Source organism: Kogia breviceps, chromosome 3 (assembly GCF_026419965.1).
Source record: "Kogia breviceps isolate mKogBre1 chromosome 3, mKogBre1 haplotype 1, whole genome shotgun sequence".
In the NCBI taxonomy this organism is placed as follows: Eukaryota; Metazoa; Chordata; class Mammalia; order Artiodactyla; family Physeteridae; genus Kogia; species Kogia breviceps.
The window spans coordinates 2,026,539-2,043,352 of record NC_081312.1 but is presented as its reverse complement, the minus strand read 5'-3'; the positions used below and the strand labels follow the sequence as shown (position 1 = coordinate 2,043,352).

The 16,814-nt window shown below is 50.6% G+C and overlaps 1 protein-coding gene across 2 annotated transcripts in view; it reads left to right on the top strand.

Annotated features, from left to right (window-relative positions):
* Positions 1–11,728, top strand: part of COA8 (cytochrome c oxidase assembly factor 8) — a 38,772-nt gene extending 27,044 nt beyond the window's left edge. The window contains exons 4-5 of one of the 2 annotated variants that reach the window (XM_059058272.2): positions 8,408–8,498; positions 11,319–11,728. In XM_059058272.2, coding sequence (XP_058914255.1) covers positions 8,408–8,498; positions 11,319–11,424 — 197 coding nt within the window. In that variant the 3' untranslated portion in view covers positions 11,425–11,728. The remainder of the gene's footprint in view (positions 1–8,407; positions 8,499–11,318) is intronic. The other variant, XM_067027676.1, reaches the window with a different exon arrangement.
* Positions 11,729–16,814: the final 5,086 nt, after the last annotated feature.

The following is a 16,814-nucleotide window of genomic DNA, read 5'->3' as shown; positions in this document are numbered from 1 at the left end:
GCATTGGCAGACGGATTCTTAACCACTGCGCCAGCAGGGCAGTCCCTACTCCCTGTCCTGTAAACATGGCTTTAATTCAGGCTCTTGTTAATTCTCTCCCTATTGTAGTATCTTCCTAATTGGTTCCCTGGCCCCCAGTCTTTAAATCAGGGGTCATCAGACTTTCTGTAAAGGGATAGATAGTAAATAGTTTAGTCTCTCTGGGCCATATGGGTCTCTCCTTCAACTGGTCAGCTCTGCTGTTGTTCTGCGAAAGCAGCCATAGAAAATACATAAATTAATGGGCATGAACTTGTCCCAATAAAACTGTACTTACAAAATTAGCTGGTAGGCCAGATTTGGCCCACAGGCTGTAGTTTCGCAACTCACGCCTTAAATCCATTCTTTGCAGTGCAGCCAGTCTGTTCTACCCAAAATGCAGTTCTGACAGTTGCCGCTCGGTTTAGGCTTTTAGATTTCCTGTGACGACAGAGTGACAGCCGTGCTCCCCCTTCTGGATTGGAGGCCCCCCCCGTCCTACCTGTTGTGCCTGTTTCCTGTCTCGTTCCCCAGGCTGCGCACTTCACGTGTCGGGATGCAGCCTGCATTCGGTCCTCTCTGCCTCCCGTGGTGCCGTCCGTCCTTTTGGATGGAGAATCTAGTGTCCAAATAACCTTTAATCACTTTCTCTTGGTGTTGATGTTAGGCCTGAATAAGATTTTATTCTGTTGGTTAAACAGATGTCTACTGTCAGAACATTCTGATGGAAAATCTGAAATCGTTGACCCCCAAAGCCAGGTCTCTGTTGGGCTAAAGCACTGTGACTCTCCCCGCTTGTGGTAGCCTTGCCTGGGCTCATTAGAATAGAGGTCTGGGGAGGATGGAGTTGGCCCCGTGCTGGGCCCAGTCGTAGGCTGTCTGCCGCACGCGCCCCACGGAGGGTCTGGGAGGGCCGGAGTGAGCAGGAAAGGGTGCTATGTCCTATCAGTTTTTGTTTGTTTTTTGGTTGGTTTTTTTGGGGGGGGGGGAATAAGTATTTTATGTTTTTTTATTTTTACGGTGACAGACAATTTTCAAGTTTATTTCCTTTTTTTTTTTTTTAATACAAAGCTAAACCACAAACAGGTACAACCAAGACATTTTATCTCCCATTTACACACTCCCATTGACTCCTCCTCCAGTTGGCTGACCGCCGAGCAGGCAAGCGTGGGGTGAGGGGAAGACGAGGGGAAGACTTTCTTAGGTAGCACCGTCCTCAGGCCGGGGGCGGGGGCATCGAGGCGAGGACAGGCTCTCATCCCGAAGCACAGAATGAGAGCCCCGACTTCAGGACTGTGCCCTCTGCACATATGTTCTGCTTTAGTTACCATGGTGAACCAGTGAAGTAGGTACCGTTAGAGGATCCTGAGGGCAGGTTGTCTGGCCAAAGTCACAGAGTGAGTATGCGGAGGGGCCTAGGTCCTGACCTGCAGAGGGGGTTCCCAGGGAGGCCCACGGGCCACTGTCTTCTATGAGTATCATGGATTCCTACTGATGGCGTTACTGAGTGTTGAAAGACGGGCCGTAGTTAGATTTCAGATTAGCTTGGTAAGAAAACAGGAAAGAGTCTGTCGAGGAAAGGACTCATGAAGGGAGGTGCCCGCTTTGTCAGCTGTTTAAACAGAGACCAGGCTGCAGTGATGGAAATGGGGGCGGGGGGACAGGTGTGTCACCCCCATGGGCCAGAACACGCGTGTGTAATACCTGAGTGCAGGGGTCTCGCAGAGCCCAGGAAAGAGGAGTTTCGTTTAATAAATGATGTTGGAGAAACTGATTATTTTAGTCCCAAAAGGATAAATTTAGATTCATGCTCCCTGTAATACAAATGTATTCCAAAGGGATGAAAAAGTTAATTATTAAAAATCCGTTGTTTATGGAGTAAAAAGTTAAGTACACCGCTCCTAGTTGTAGAAAGTCTAACAAGAAAAGTGACCGTCCGTTATCTGGAGGCGTGACGATTCCCTGAGCTTGACAGTAAAGGTAGAAAGATTCAAGAACGTGAAAACTGACGACGTCTGGGTTAGTCGGGACTCCCTTTGATCTGTCCTCCTGGAAAGGAGAGTTTGCTGAGGGGACACGAAGTGGCTCCGACCCAGGACCAGGGGAGAGCCGGGCCCAGGCATGGCCTGAACTCAGATGCTGGCACTTGAGGGAACCCAGGACATCCTCCCTCCTCTCGTTTCACCTCCTCTCTACCCCACTGCTTCAGCCGTCTCTTGCTGTAAACAGGCTTTTTCCACCTCTCGGTTTATACGTCCCAGGTCCAAGGAAGTAGCCAGACTGAGGCTCTGCCCAGGCGGGGTTCTGTGGAAGGAGTGAGGCTGCTCCACAGACAGTGCCCAGCAAACCCGAGGGCCAGGCAGAGGGGTCCATGTCCAGGAAACACATTAAACGTGAATGGCAGGTGGCGGGAGGCGTTTGTGGCAGAGATGAAGAGGTGTGTGGACTTTATGAAAAGCCTTAACAGATTTGTAGAAATAACAAAACACCTGCAGATGAATAATGTGACTACAAGAAAACTCAAATTTCACAGTGTATATTAAAACAGCATCTAGGCCTTGTTTTATGCTTACTGAACTCAGGGAGATGTTTTCCCAGCTCCTTTTCCAGAAGGATTTAGTTGCATGAAGTACGCATGTGCCAAGAAGCGGGGAAATTATGACCGCTGAATATCTAAGAATTCATCCTATAGGAAAACAGGGGAAGACTTCACTCTGTGTTCCTTGCAGCATTGTCTTTAATTGCCAAACAATGGGAAGTATCTAAATATCCAGCCATTTCAGATTAGATGAGGCTGTGGTGGCCCACTGTGCACTGGATGTTCACTGGAACATTCTGCGGCCGTCTAGGAACGTCATTGACTTAATTTCAAGTGTGAAAAGTAGAATACCATGACGTCAACTCTGCCTGCCCTCAGATGAGATCTCGTGTGAGGCAGGCAGTGCTGGGGAGGGTTCCTGCCTCTAGTTTCTTTTTCTGCTGAAGTGTTTATGCAGCCGGAGTGGGGTGCCATCAGGATGGGTTTACTTTACGTCAGCTGGTATTTAAGAAACACCCACTCCGTTTTCGGTAAATGTGTCATAAGTCAGACTGTTCTGCCTGTCATTCTTAGCATTACTGGAGTTCAGTGTCACGTTGCGGTGTTGACAGGTGTGGGATCTGAATTACTTAGCAAACGTTCACTGTGCTCCTGCTTCATGCTGAGGTCGCCGGGAGTGCTTGGGCAGGACACCAAACTAGACCGGTAGCTGAAGGCGGCACCCCGACCTGTCCTGAGAACCCCGGGGCGCCTGCTGTCCTGCCAGCAGCGGTGACGAGCGCGCCCCTCTGTGCCAGGCCCCTCCCGCCTGCCACCCTGACCGCGGCTCAGCTTGTCTCAGAGCAGCCCGTCTGAGCTGCGCGGTTGTGAGCTGCGCCCTGGAGGCCGGAGCAGCCGGTCTGAGCTGAGCCGTTGTGAGCTGCGCCCCGGAGCCTGGAGCAGCCGGTCTGAGCTGCGCCGTTGTGAGCTGCGCCCCGGAGGCCGGAGCAGCCGGTCTGAGCTGAGCCGTTGTGAGCTGCGCCCGGAGCCCGGAGAAGCCGGTCTGGCCTCAGGGCCGGCGAGGGAGACGGAAGCCCGGCCCGTGCCTCTGCCTGCACACCCCTCACTTGCTCTGCCCTTGCTGCCCCCTTCTCTGCCCTGTGGGACCCCAGCTGACCGTCACTTCCCTGGGAGCCTTCGGCTTCCCGCCCCCCCTCCTTCCCCGATCAGCATCCACCCCTTGATTGATTCCAGGTATTTATGGAACACCTGCCACACCCCAGGCTAGTCCTGGGGACCAGCTGGGGACGAGACAGAGCCGCGGCCTCCCCTCTGTGGGGCAGACCTCCGCGTGGGCCGGCGGGGGGGGGGGGTGACCTGCAGACAAGCAGCTCGACCGCGGGGGAGGAAGAAGCCGGGGGGAGGGGAGGAGCAGCGTTTTACCAGGGGCCTTGGGGAAGCCCTCTCTGAGGGGAGGCGTCGGGGAGGTTGGGAGAGGGTCTTGCAGATGGAGGTTTCGCGGGGCAGAGGAGCGAGGACACGGGGGGTAGACTGCTCTTCACTCAGGCAGCGCGGGTCCGGGTGACTTGTGGGCCCCCTCGGGCTCGCTGGAGGTGGCCCTTCTGTCTTTGGGGGGGGCAGCCACGCTCGTCCTGTGCCCTCTGCGTTTGCCTTTGTGCTGTGTGAGTTCAGGGTTGGCCACTTTCCCTCCTGTTTCTGTAAAAATGTGCCCTGCGATTACCTTCCCAGCTCTGTCTCTGTCTCCCAAAAATCCTGGTGCGGTTGAAGTGTCAGCATTAGCTTTGCAGCCGGGAAACACAGCCTCTGTCTGGAGCCCTGGTGAGTGGACTCACCCCAGGGGGAGCCAGAGCGGGGGCCTCTCTGGACGGGGGTGCCCTGCAAGTTCGGGGACCCCGGGTGCGACGCCTGTTTGGAGCTGGGGGCTTCTAAGCCAGACGGCTGTCTCCCCGTGGTCTCATTCCTTTGCCCCTGAGCCGCTGCGGGCTGTCCTGAGACTGGCCCCTGGCCTGCTGTGCCGTCCCGAGTCACAGGGGCCCTACCGCCCGCTTGGCAGGCCGTGGTTCCTGTCCTGTGTGGCCTTTCAAGTCTCGCGAGAGTGTGGAAGGCAGGGGCAGCCCTGACGGCGGGCGTCACGGTTGGCATCTCCCACCACAGGGGCTAGCAGGTCAGTCCGTGTGTGTTACCGGGCTCGTGTGTGTGCGCTGACTCGGAGTGGCATATGCTTAGGCTGCTGTCTGCCCCGGGCTGCATTCTACTTAGGAAGCATGTCATTTCCCTTCTACTGGTGCACTGGTGGCTCTCACAGTCCGAACTCAGCTTCAGAAAGCGTTGGCCTGTGTGTGATGAAACACGTCACACACCTATGTATACTTCAATTGTGAAGAAAATTAGTTACACTGTAACCGTTAGGGTCTAATGGTAGAGGAAGATATTTTTCCCCCTTAAGTCTGTGTTTCTTTACTGAGATATAATTCACGTACCATAAAATTCACACTTTTAAAGTATACAATTCAGTGGTTTTAGTATTCACAAGATTGTGCAGCCGTCACCGCTGTCTAATTCCAGAGCATTTTCATCACCCCAAGAAGCAAGTCCGTACCCACTGGCGGTCGTTCCCAATTCCCTCCTCCCACCAGCTCCTGGCAGCCCCTAGTCCACTTTCTGTCTCTATGAATTTGCCTATTCTGGACATTTCCAGATAAATGTAATCATATACAGGCATACCTCATTTGTGCTTTGAAGATACTGTGTTTTTTACAAATTAAATGTTTGTGGTAACCCTGTATAGAGCAAGTCTATTGGCGCAATTTTTCCAACAGCACTATTTTGTAATTAAGGTATGTATGGTTTTTTAGACATAATGCTATTGCACACTTAATAGACCTCCGTATAGTGTAAACATAACTTTATATGCATTGGGAAACCAAAGAATTCATGTGACTCACTTTACTGCAATGTTTGCTTCATTGTAGTGGTCTGGGACCAAACCCTCAGTATCTCTAAGATCTGCCTGTAATATGTAGTGTTTTATGTGCGCCTTCTTTCACTTAAGTGTGTGTTTTCAAGGTTCATCCGTCTTGTAGCATGTATCACTACACTGAAGATTCTTTTCTATGGCTGAATAATATTCCACTATATGGACATACCACATTTTGTGTATCCATCAGTTGATGGACATTTGGGTTGTTTCCACTTTTTGACTATTATGAATAACACTGCTGTGAACAGTCATGTACCTGTAAGTGGGGTGCAGGGTCATATGGTGACCCTTATGGTTAACTTTCTGAGGAACTGCCAAGCTGTTTTTCAAAGTGGCTGCATCATTTTACATCCCCAAAACAGCAATATGTAAGAGTTCCAAGATCTCTGTCCTCATCAACACTTGTTATTGTTTGTCTTTTTGATTGTAGTCATTCTAGTGGGTGTAAAGTGATCTTATTATCTTTTTAAGTTGTATTTCTGTAATGACTAATGATGTTGAGTATCTTTTCATGTTCTTTTTTTTTTTTTTTTTTTTTTTTTTTTTTTTTTTTTGTGGTACGCGGGCCTCTCACTGTTGTGGCCTCTCCCGTTGTGGAGCACAGGCTCCGGACGCGCAGGCTCAGCGGCCATGGCTCACGGGCCTAGCTGCTCTGCGGAATGTGGGATCTTCCCAGACCGGGGCACGAACCCGTGTCCCCTGCATCGGCAGGCAGACTCTCAACCACTGCGCCACCAAGGAAGCCCTCTTTTCATGTTCTTATTTGCCATTTTTATATCTCCTTTGGAGAAATGTTTATGCAAATCCTTTAAAATTGGGTTATTTTAAAGGATTTAATTGGGTTATTTATCTTTTTATTGTTGAGTTGTAAGAATTCTTTACATACTCTGGATATTAGACCCGTATTAGAAGGATGATTTGCAAATATTTTCTCCCATTCTGTAGGTTGTCTTTTCACTTTTTCAGGAGTGCCCTTTGAAGCACAAAAATTTTAAATTTTGATGAAATCTGGACTTCCCTCGTTGTGCAGTGGTTAAGAATCTGCCTGCCAACACAGAGGACATGGGTTCAATCCCTGGTCCCGGAAGATCCCACATGCCATGGAGCAACTAAGCCCATGGGCCACAACTACTGAGCCCATGTGCCACAACTACTGAAGCCTGTGCGCCTAGAGCCCGTGCTCTGCAACAAGAGAAGCCCACGCACCACCACAAAGAGTAGCCCCCGCTCGCCACAACTAGAGAAAGCCTGTGTGCAGCAGTGAAGACTCAACACAGCCAAAAATAAATAAAATTTTAAAAAAAATTTGGGGGGGATGAAATCCAATTTATCTATTATTTTCTTTGTTTACCTGTGCTTTAGGTGTCATATCTAAAATGCATTGCTTAATTCAAGGTGATGAAGATTTGCACTGTTTTCTTCCAAGAATTGTATAGTTTTATCTCTTACATTTAGGTCTTTGATTCATTTTGAGGTTTTTTTTTTTTTCTTTTGTGGTATGTGGGCCTCTCACTGTTGTGGCCTCTCACTGTTGTGGCCTCTCCCATTGCGGAGCACAGGCTCCGGACACGCAGACTCAGTGGCCATGGCTCATGGGCCCAGCCGCTCTGCAGCATGTGGGATCTTCCTGGACCGGGGCATGAACCCGTGTCCCCTGCATCAGCAGGCAGACTCTCAACCACTGCGCCACCAGGGAAGCCCAAGGTTATTTTTGTTTATGGTGTGACATGGGATTCAGCTTGTTTTTTTTTACATGTAGATCTCCAGTTGTCCTAAGCATCGTTTGTTGAAAAGACTATTTGTCCCCATTGAATTGTCTTGGCACCCTTGTCGAAAATCACTTGCCCATAAATGTTTGGGTTTAGCTCTGTTCTATTGATATATAAGCCTGTTTTTCTGCTAGTATCACACTGTCTTGACTACTGTAGCTTTGTAGTAAGTTTTGAATATAAGAAGTGTGTGTGAATCCTCCAACTATGATTTTCTTTTCCAAGGTTGCTTTGGCTACTGGGTTTCCTTGCGTTTTGTGTGTGTGTGTGTGTGTGTGTGTGTGTGTGTGTGTGTGTGTGTGTGTGTACGTGGGCCTCTCACTGCTGTGGCCTCTCCTGCTGCGGAGCACAGGCTCCAGAAGCACAGGCCCAGCGGCCATGGCTCACGGGCCCAGCTGCTCCGCGGCACGTGGGATCCTCCCGGACCGGGGCACGAACCTGCATCCCCTGCATCGGCAGGCAGACTTGAAACCACTGTGCCACCAGGGAAGCCCCCTTACATTTTTATATAAATTTTAGGATCCACTTAACCAATTTCTTTTTTGTTTTTTGGGTTTTTTTTGGCCGTACCATGCAGCTTGTGGGATCTTAGTTCCCCAACCAGGGATTGAACCCGGGCCCTGGGCAATGAGAGTGCAGGGTCCTAACCACTGGACCACCAGGGAATTCCCTGTCAATTTCTGGGGCAAAAAAAATAAAAAAGCCAGCTGGTGTTTTGGTAGGGTTTGTGTTGAATCTATATGTCATTATGGGGGAGTGTTGCCACCTTAATGGTATTAGGTCTTTGAAACCATAAACATGGGATGTCTTTCCATTTATTTAGGTCCTTCAGTTCTATGTTTTGTAGTTTTTAGTGTGTAAGTCTTATACTTCCTGTCTTAAATTTATCCTGTCTTTCATTCTTTTTGATGCTGTTGTAAATGAAATTGTTTTCTTAATTTTGTTTTCAGATTGTTTATTGCAAGTGTATAGAAATACAGTTGATATTTGTATATTGATCTTGTATCCTGTAACCCTGCTGAACTCATTTGTTAACTCTCACAATTGTCTGTAGAACTCTTCCCCTTAAGTCTTAATGTTTAAGGTGAAATTAATTTTCAGGTCAAAAAGCAACACTGAATGCAGAAGAAATGGCTGACTTTTACAAGGAATTTTTAAGTAAAAATTTTCAGAAGCACATATATTACAACAGGTGGGTGTCTACTTTTTTCCTGAAAATTTGAATATCACAACCATATTGTCTAGGATTATTTTGCTATCTGAATTTAACATTTGTGTTTATATTAAAGGTAGAAGTTGCTATCAACTTAGTTTTTGCACTTTTAAATAATAAAATTGACAGCTTAAAGTTATTTGCATGGCAGCCCTAAAGCAGCTTGCACCCCTAGTGCATAGACAGTGGGTTCTATATAGCACTTCCCACTGAAAGGAACCTGGATTCTATTGAGAAGCACAGTCTGGGGCAGGAGCAGCACAGAGGAGTCGAGACATCTTGTGTTTGAAAGTGAGGAAGCCCGGAGCCCAGCGGGGTCATGTGAGGACAGCACAGAAGGCGACTCGAGGGGCTCCCGCAGGCCAGGAGTGGCTCACAGGCACCGCGGGGTATTGCTAGGCAGCCAACCCATTGTTCTGAAAATCGATACGTGAAGGAGCGCCTCCAAAGAACACTCACCTCTCCTGCCTTTCCTGCACCCACTGCATTCCAGGGTAGCCAAACGAAGGAGCATTTTTCTTGGTAGAAGAATGACAGCTAACGCAGGAGTGCTGGAGTTAGATCTGGGCCTGATCACCCCACAGCTGCTGAACCGCTGGGCAGCAAGGCTGACGGGGACTTCACAATGGATAGGTCGGGCTGATCGCACCTGAGCCCTGGTACCTCTTCACACTGTGCAGAGTGGGGCAGCAGCCCGCGTGCGTCTCTGTGAGGTGCGGCAGGAGGTACCGAGCACGGCCAGTGAGGTATCCTCACCAAAACAGGGGAACTGCCGTCTAGCAGGCCTCCAGATCTAATACCAGGTTATAGGAAAAAGATAAAAGGGTGTGTTGGGGGTGGGGGTAGAAAGAGCAGTTCACAGACCATGCTTAAATTGTAGCCTGAAGATACAGTCCCAGATGTTGGAAATTCTACAAGACAGACGATCCAGTTTCAACCAGTAACTAGGATTTAAAAAAAAAAAAAAAAAAGGACAGCTTAAAGTTATTTGCATGGCAGCCCTAAAGCAGCTTGCACCACTAGTGCGTAGACAGTGGGTTCTACACAGGGGGAACTAATATTGTAGAATAAAAGAGACTTCATGCAGTGTGCAGACATTGTTTGGATCCTCATGCAGGCAAACCACCTATAAAAAGGTATTTTTGACAGTCGTGAAAGGGAACTGAACAGTGACTGTATATTAGGTTGTATAGATAAGTTATTGTTCATTTTATCAGATACAATGATGGTATTGTGGTTAGTGTGACGATAGGACATGGCGTTTGAGATTTGCTGTGACGTTCATAGGGCAGTGGCCACGCCAGACGGACAGGTGGGGCAGGGTCTAGACAGTGGGGTGATCGTTGAGTCTGGAGGAGCTCTGGAGTGACACTCAGGCATAAAGCCCAGTCCTGCAGCGTCCAGAGTCTGTTGCTAATGCTGTCATGTGTGACTCTGAACTAGCTGAGTTATTCAGTCGAGCCGGTATTAATTAGGTTTCCCTGGACCTTTGATTTCTGGTGTGGACACAGCATGTTTGCATCTTGCTTCCTCTCCGGTAAGCTTGATGTCTCTCATGTGGCACTCAGAGTAGAGAGGGGGTCGGGCAGTAGTGGAGCCTGAACGCTGCCCCTCTGTGCCCGCGCCACCTCCTGCCCCTGCATTCCTTATGGAAACAGGAAAAGCTTAGTTTGTCTTTTCCACTACACTTTATCAATTCAGGTTGTCTGTATCGGTGGAGTGGAACCTGGCTTTTCCCTAATAACCTAAGAACTTTAATCTCGGTGGGATACCAGTTTTCTTTTTTCTGGAAAAAAGAAAACTTTTATTTATTTAGGGCATTGCTTCCCATTTATAGCATCACTGAAGTGGATAGAAGTGTAAGGATCATTCTCATGTGGAGAGGGGTTTTCTATCTAGCCGTGCAAAGGCTCCAGAAAACTGGCATTTTTACCTCTTGTTAGTGCTTCACTTAAGCCCTTGGTTAGTCTCCATTCTTCTATGCTGAAATCCAGTTAACCATTTGAGTCCAGTCTGGAATAGCAGTTCCATGTTCCCTCATTAGCTCATTTGGACGAAAAGCATTGGCACTTGTTGGCATTTCCGCTTCCAGGGGCTCAGCACTGAGAGTCTGGAATGTGTGCTTTCCATTGTGGAAACTTGCCAAGTTTTGCCCTTTCACCTGCGGACAATGTGGTGAATTTGCAAGTTCTGACATGTTCTGTAGAGTAATTCACAGGCAAGTGAGCCTGTGACAGCGTGTAACTCCATCGCAGTATTTGTATGAGAAGTTCTGGAATGATCCCCTTTGAGACGCAAGTTACCCAAAATTTCAGATCATCTAGAAAAAGAAGATATGAAACTTGATGATGTTGGCACTTGCGACAAGTTACCTTCTCAAGATGGAGTACTTTCGTCATGTGCTTCTTATGCAATTAAGGTGCCAAAGCCTGGAGGGTCCGCACTGAGTTCCTGCAGAGCCTCCAGTCCTTTTCGGAGAGGTTACGCCCCCATCGCTCTACAGTTATGTCTCCGAGAATGCCACTGGGCTCTGGGGGCCCCAAGGCTTCCGAGAGCTCTTTCTGTGGCCTCTAGCAAAAACTGTGGAAGGCGGCAGCAGCCTCCAGGAGTGGGAAAAGTGGGGTCGGTGCACTGGGCACATCAGCCTGATGAAAATCCAGGTGGAAGGCAGGCAGGCTTTTATGGGCAATCTAGCTGTAAAGAGAGCGGGAGATGGCAGAGATGGTGAGGAAGGGTGGAAGAGGAGACAGTTCGGATGCCTGAGCGTGGGTCACGTGTGCTTGTCCTGTTCTTCTTTAGGGACTGGTACAAGCGTAATTTTGCCATCACCTTCTTCATGGGAAAAGTGGCTCTGGAGAGGATTTGGAACAAGCTGAGACTGAAACGAAAGAAGACCAGCAATTAGGAGCCCACCCCGACCCACCCGCCCAGCGTCTTAAGTTTCCACCAGAAGCAGCTGCTTATAGGAGCTCGTTTTACGAGGACTCTAAGACCTGTGCGTGCAGGGCAGGCTGGGAGGACGCGGGTCCCGGTGCGCTGTGTCCCACATGGCTCCATCCTGACTGTGGATTCCAAGCCGGCTCTCGGTCATGGAAGTGATGTTAAATAAAACCCAAGCACTGTGTACCGGTTTTCTGTGTTTTTGAATTATACCAATTTGAAAGAGAACAATATAAAGGTATTAATAAAATTTCACTTGAAAAATTTGACTCTACTGATAGGAGTGTTTTGGAAGCTGGCTGCAGGGTGACCACGGCCTCACCTGACCAGTGAGCCCTGGTTATTGCAGGGCCCCGGGTCCTGATGAAGCACAGCTGTCCTGGGAGGCGTCCGGACACAGACCTGGAAGCAGGTGTGGCTCCTCCAACAGACCCCAGGGGACTTTTCTCCATTTATTCCAGGGAGGCAGAGCCTGTTTCCAAGGTTTTCCGGAACAGCTTGCTGTGGCTCATGTCCCTCTGCTTCGATTCTTATACAATCAGCATTGTTTGAAATAGGATTATGTGGTTATAAAATGATGCGGCTCTCTTTGTACTGTGTCCTGGAGCCGTGGCAGGGAAGGGGTTGGGGGACCTGCCTCAGCAGTGGGGAAGTGGCCTTCAGAGCCAGGGCACAAGGTGTCCTCTGAGGACAGATGAGACATCTGGATGTTACCAAAAGCCACTTGGCAAGCAGTTTTTATTCCAAAACGGGATGTGACAGTGGAGTCGAAAGGCTGGATTTTTTCTGTGGCTTATAAATTGCTGCCAACAAAGATGATTTCCAAGGAGAAATTCTAGAGACCAGAGGAAGCACATCATCCCACCCCACCCCACCCCACCCCACCCCACCCCAGGCTTTTTTTTTTTTTTTTTTTTTTTTTGCGGTACGCGGGCCTCTCACTGTTGTGGCCTCTCCCGTTGCGGAGCGCAGGCTCCGGACGCGCAGGCTCAGCGGCCACGGCTCACGGGCCCAGCCGCTCCGCGGCACGTGGAATCTTCCCGGACCAGGGCACGAACCCGTGTCACCTGCATCGGCAGGCGGACTCTCAACCACGGCGCCACCAGGGAAGCCCCCTCCCCAGGCTTTTAAGTGCCACACGGATGGATGAGGGTGATGCTGAAGAGGAAAGCCGAGCACTGGGCGCCTCTGAGCGCCGCGGTTCCTGGCGAACGCTGTGCGGCCCGTCAGGTCCGCGGGCTGTTAACGCAGATGTCCATGGAGGTACCCAGGGAGTGGAGTGCGTGCACCAAGCAGCGTGGGACGCGAGGCTTCACAGAAATAACCCCATGTCACGCGTCACGCCACTGCCTCTGCTAAGCACAACCTGTCACCAGCCCATGTGACACTGTGTGCGTCTGCAAAGGAACGCCAGCACAGTTAGGGGACCAGGTTGGGCCCCGGTTCCATATGAGTGAGCCCGGAGGCATGAACTGTTCTCTAGCTTTTAATTATTTTTTAAAATTAATTAATTATTTTATTTTTGGCTGCATTGGGTCTTAGATGCAGCACATGCGCTCTTCGTTGTGGTGCACAGGCTCCTCTCTAGTTGTGGCGTGTGGGTTTTCTCTCTCTAGTTATGGTGCACGGGTTCCAGAGCACGTGGGCTCTGTAGTTTGCAACATGCGGGCTCTAGTTGAGGCTCGAGAGCTCAGTTGCCCTGCAGCACGTGGGATCTTAGTTCCCTGACCAGGGATCGAACCCACATTCCCTGCATTGTAAGGCGGATTCTTTACCACTGGATCACCGGGGAAGTCCTTCTAGCTCTTTTTTAAAAAAATGTATTTATTTTATTTATGTATTATTTCTGGCTGCATTGGGTCTTCATTGGTGCGGACGGGCTTTCTCTAGTTGTGGTGAGCAGGGGTTACTCTTTGTTGCAGTGTACGGGCTTCTCATTGTGGTGGCTTCTCTTGTTGTGGAGCACGGGCTCTAGGCGCTCAGGCTTCAGTAGTTGTGGCTCCTGGGCTCTAGAGCTCAGGCTCAGTAGTTGTGGCACACAGGCTTAGTTGCTCTGCGGCATGCGGGATCTTCCTGGACCAGAGATCGAACCTGTGTCCCCTGCATTGGCAGGCGGATTCTTAACCACTGCGCCACCAGGGAAGCCCTCCCTTTTTAAAAAAAATAAATTTATTTATTTTATTTATTTATTTTTGGCTGCTTTGGGTCTTTGTTGCTGCACGCGGGCTTTCTCTAGTTGTGGTCAGCGGGGGCTACTCTTCGTTGCAGTGTGTGGGCTTCTCATTGCGATGGCTTCTCTTGTTGCGGAGCACGGGCTCTAGGTGCGCAGGCGTCAGTAGTTGCAGCACATGGGCTCCGTAATTGTGGCTCGTGGGCTCTAGAGTGCAGGCTCAGTAGTTGCTTCGCGGCATGTGGGATCTTCCCAGACCAGGGCTTAAACCTTTGTCCCCTGCAGTGGCAGGTGGATTCTTAACCGCCATGCCACCAGGAAGTCCTCTTTCCCTGTTTAACCCTAATAGCATATTGGAAAGTCTGCCTCTGGGAGGTCCAGGGCAGCGTCTTTATGACAGACCTGCACAGAGGAGCCTTCCAGAGCAGACCGATCTACCCAGGCCCATCTCCTGGCTTCATCTTCCTTGGCCGCAATGACACTCACCTGACAGAACCCCTGGGCGCATTCCACATGCCCGTTGGGGATAGTGTCCGGCACCTAACAGGCTCCTCACAAATGGGGAAATGAGTGACTAATAACATTCAAAGGGTCTGGTTCCCAGGCACCTCAAGGCCTCTGTGGGGGAAGGGTGACTGGAAGCCAGCCCCCGTCGTGAGTGGGAGCCAAGCATCTGCACCAGCGAGTTTGCGCAGGAGGTGCCTGTAGGTAGATGTTGGCACGCGGGGTCTTCGGGGGTTGCCTCTCCCCGAATGAGCCCGCACCCCACTCCTGTGGCCGGCGGTGTCACACGGGCTCTGGCGCAAACAGCGCAGCATCGGCTGCAAAGAAGCTTTGCGCTGTGTTCTGATCCTCCGTCCCTCCGCCGAGGACATAGGCTCGGTGGCCCCTTTTGCAGCCAGCCCTTCAGGCCACTTCCACGGCGCAGGGCTTCCACGCCGGAGGAGGGTGCACAGCCACGGAGGCTCCTGCACAACAGGCCTCTTGTTCTGCACATTTGCAAAGACTCTTTTACACTTCTGATTAGTGGGGAAATCATAGAACTCATGGGAAATTGTATGATAAAGTTTTGTGTGTGTTGATTTTTTTTTCCCTACTAGCACTGCTTTTTTTCTGCTTCTGAAAACAGAACAACAGATAGGCATATTCTGTTGCCAACTTTTAAGTTAAAAATTTAAGAATGCCTCTGGTTAGAAAGTTGGGACAGTGCAGGGAGGAGCAGACAGCAAAGGAACAGCCTTCCTTTATGGGGAGTCAGTTTCCCAAAGGGGGAGGCTGCGCGTTCTTGCTCAGCAAGCCCGCCTGACTGAGGGGCGGGTGAGAGCTAGGGTTTTGGTGCCGGCTGTGCTTTCTTCTCCTCCGAGGTGCGGCCAAGCCCACTGGGGAGGCCTCAGTCCTGATAGATTCCCTCCCAGACTCCATTGCGCCCATGTTATTCTTATTTCAAAGTAATTGCCTTTTAACAACTTCCAGGCCTTCTGAATACGCGCTCTGGCTCCTCCGATTCTTCCCAGGGCGTCCGCATCGTGGTGTCTCGTCTGCCACAGGTGGGAAAGCCCAGTGCTCCCCATGGGCCCCGGGCGTACGCCGCCCGCTCTTGGCCAGCCGCGCGCAGCCCACCCCTGAAGGCTGTGGGGTGAGTGGGAGCGTTCGTTCATCCCACAGATACTGAGTGCCTGTCCGTGCCAGGCACAGGGGCTGTGACGATGAGGACTTGTTGTTGCTTCTGCTGCGGTGCTTACAGATGAGCAGGATTTAAGGTAGGAGAAAAAATTAGGCATGTGATGAAGAACCCATGAAGAATATTTTATGGAATCACCTGATCTGATCTGCAGGTTTATATTCCAGGTTAACCGTAGATTTTAATTACATTCCTTCAATTGCAGAAGCATCTCTACTTAAAATGTACTGCAATTATATCTAAATGCTAGTTAGTTAACATTTTCTCGCTGGTATCGCAAAGAAATATCGTAAAGTTGATAGAGAAACTTTATCTTTTTATTTTTTAACTTTTTGTTTTATGTTGGAATACCGTTGATAGACAACGCTGTGTTAGTTTCAAGTGTACAGCAAAGTGGATAGCCACATTTTAAAACACGGGACTCTGTGTGGGGGTGTACAGACAACCACCTGAGCCCTTCCAGGGCTCTGTCCCCCTCCACACCCTCCACCTGCTCGCCAAAGAAGGCACCTCTCGTGCCCGGTCCCTGTCCTGACCTCGGGGGCCTCCGGCACAGTCTGCAACGCCCTCACGCCCCGATTGGCTGGCAGACTTGCTTGTGTTACAAGACTCGGCTCCCCAGAAAAACTTCCCAGGGGGCCTGCCCCTCAGCTTTGCTCAGGAGACTTACCCACCTGATCGGAGCTTTGCCGTGTCCGTGGCTGGTGAGTGGCCCAGGGCCCTGCCCCCCGAGCCTGCAGGGAAGGAGGGAGGCTGGAGGAGCAGCAAAGGGTTTACAGGCCAGGCCCAGAGAGGGCCTGTCACTCATTTACTTTCTGTGGAAGCAACCCTTGTACCCGAGCAGAGGCGAGTTGGGTCAGGCTGGGGTGCTGGTGACTCTGGACGTGCCCGCTACCCCCTGCTGGGAGACGCAGGAGGCCTGATCCCTGTGCAGGGTGCCCTCCCCTCAGAGGGGACGGGCCTCACCTCAGAGGTACCACAAGGCCCAGAGGCCATACGGAATGAGGAGTAATTTTGTGTGAGTATCTGTGGTAAAATACACATAACATTGAGCTAAACTTTTTTTTTTTTTATCCAGTATGCAGGCCTCTCACTGCTGTGGCCTCTCCCGTCGCGGAGCACAGGCTCCGAACGCGCAGGCTCAGCGGCCACGGCTCACGGGCCCAGCAGCTCCGCGGCACGTGGGATCCTCCCGGACCGGGGCCCGAACCCGTGTCCCCTGCATCGGCAGGCGGACTCTCAACCACCGCGCCACCAGGGAAGCCCTAAGTTAACCATTTTTTAAGTGAACAGTTCAGTGGCATAAAGTACATTCACATCACCACCATCCGTCGCCGGGACTTTTTCACCTGAAACTCTCTCTCCATGAAACGCTGATTCTCCGCCTTCCCCCCCAGCCCCTGGCCCCCAGCAGTCCATGAGTCTGGCTGCCCTGAGGGGCCTCACCCATATTTGACCTTTTGCGATTGGCTTATTTCCCTTAGTGTGACATCCTTAAGGCTCA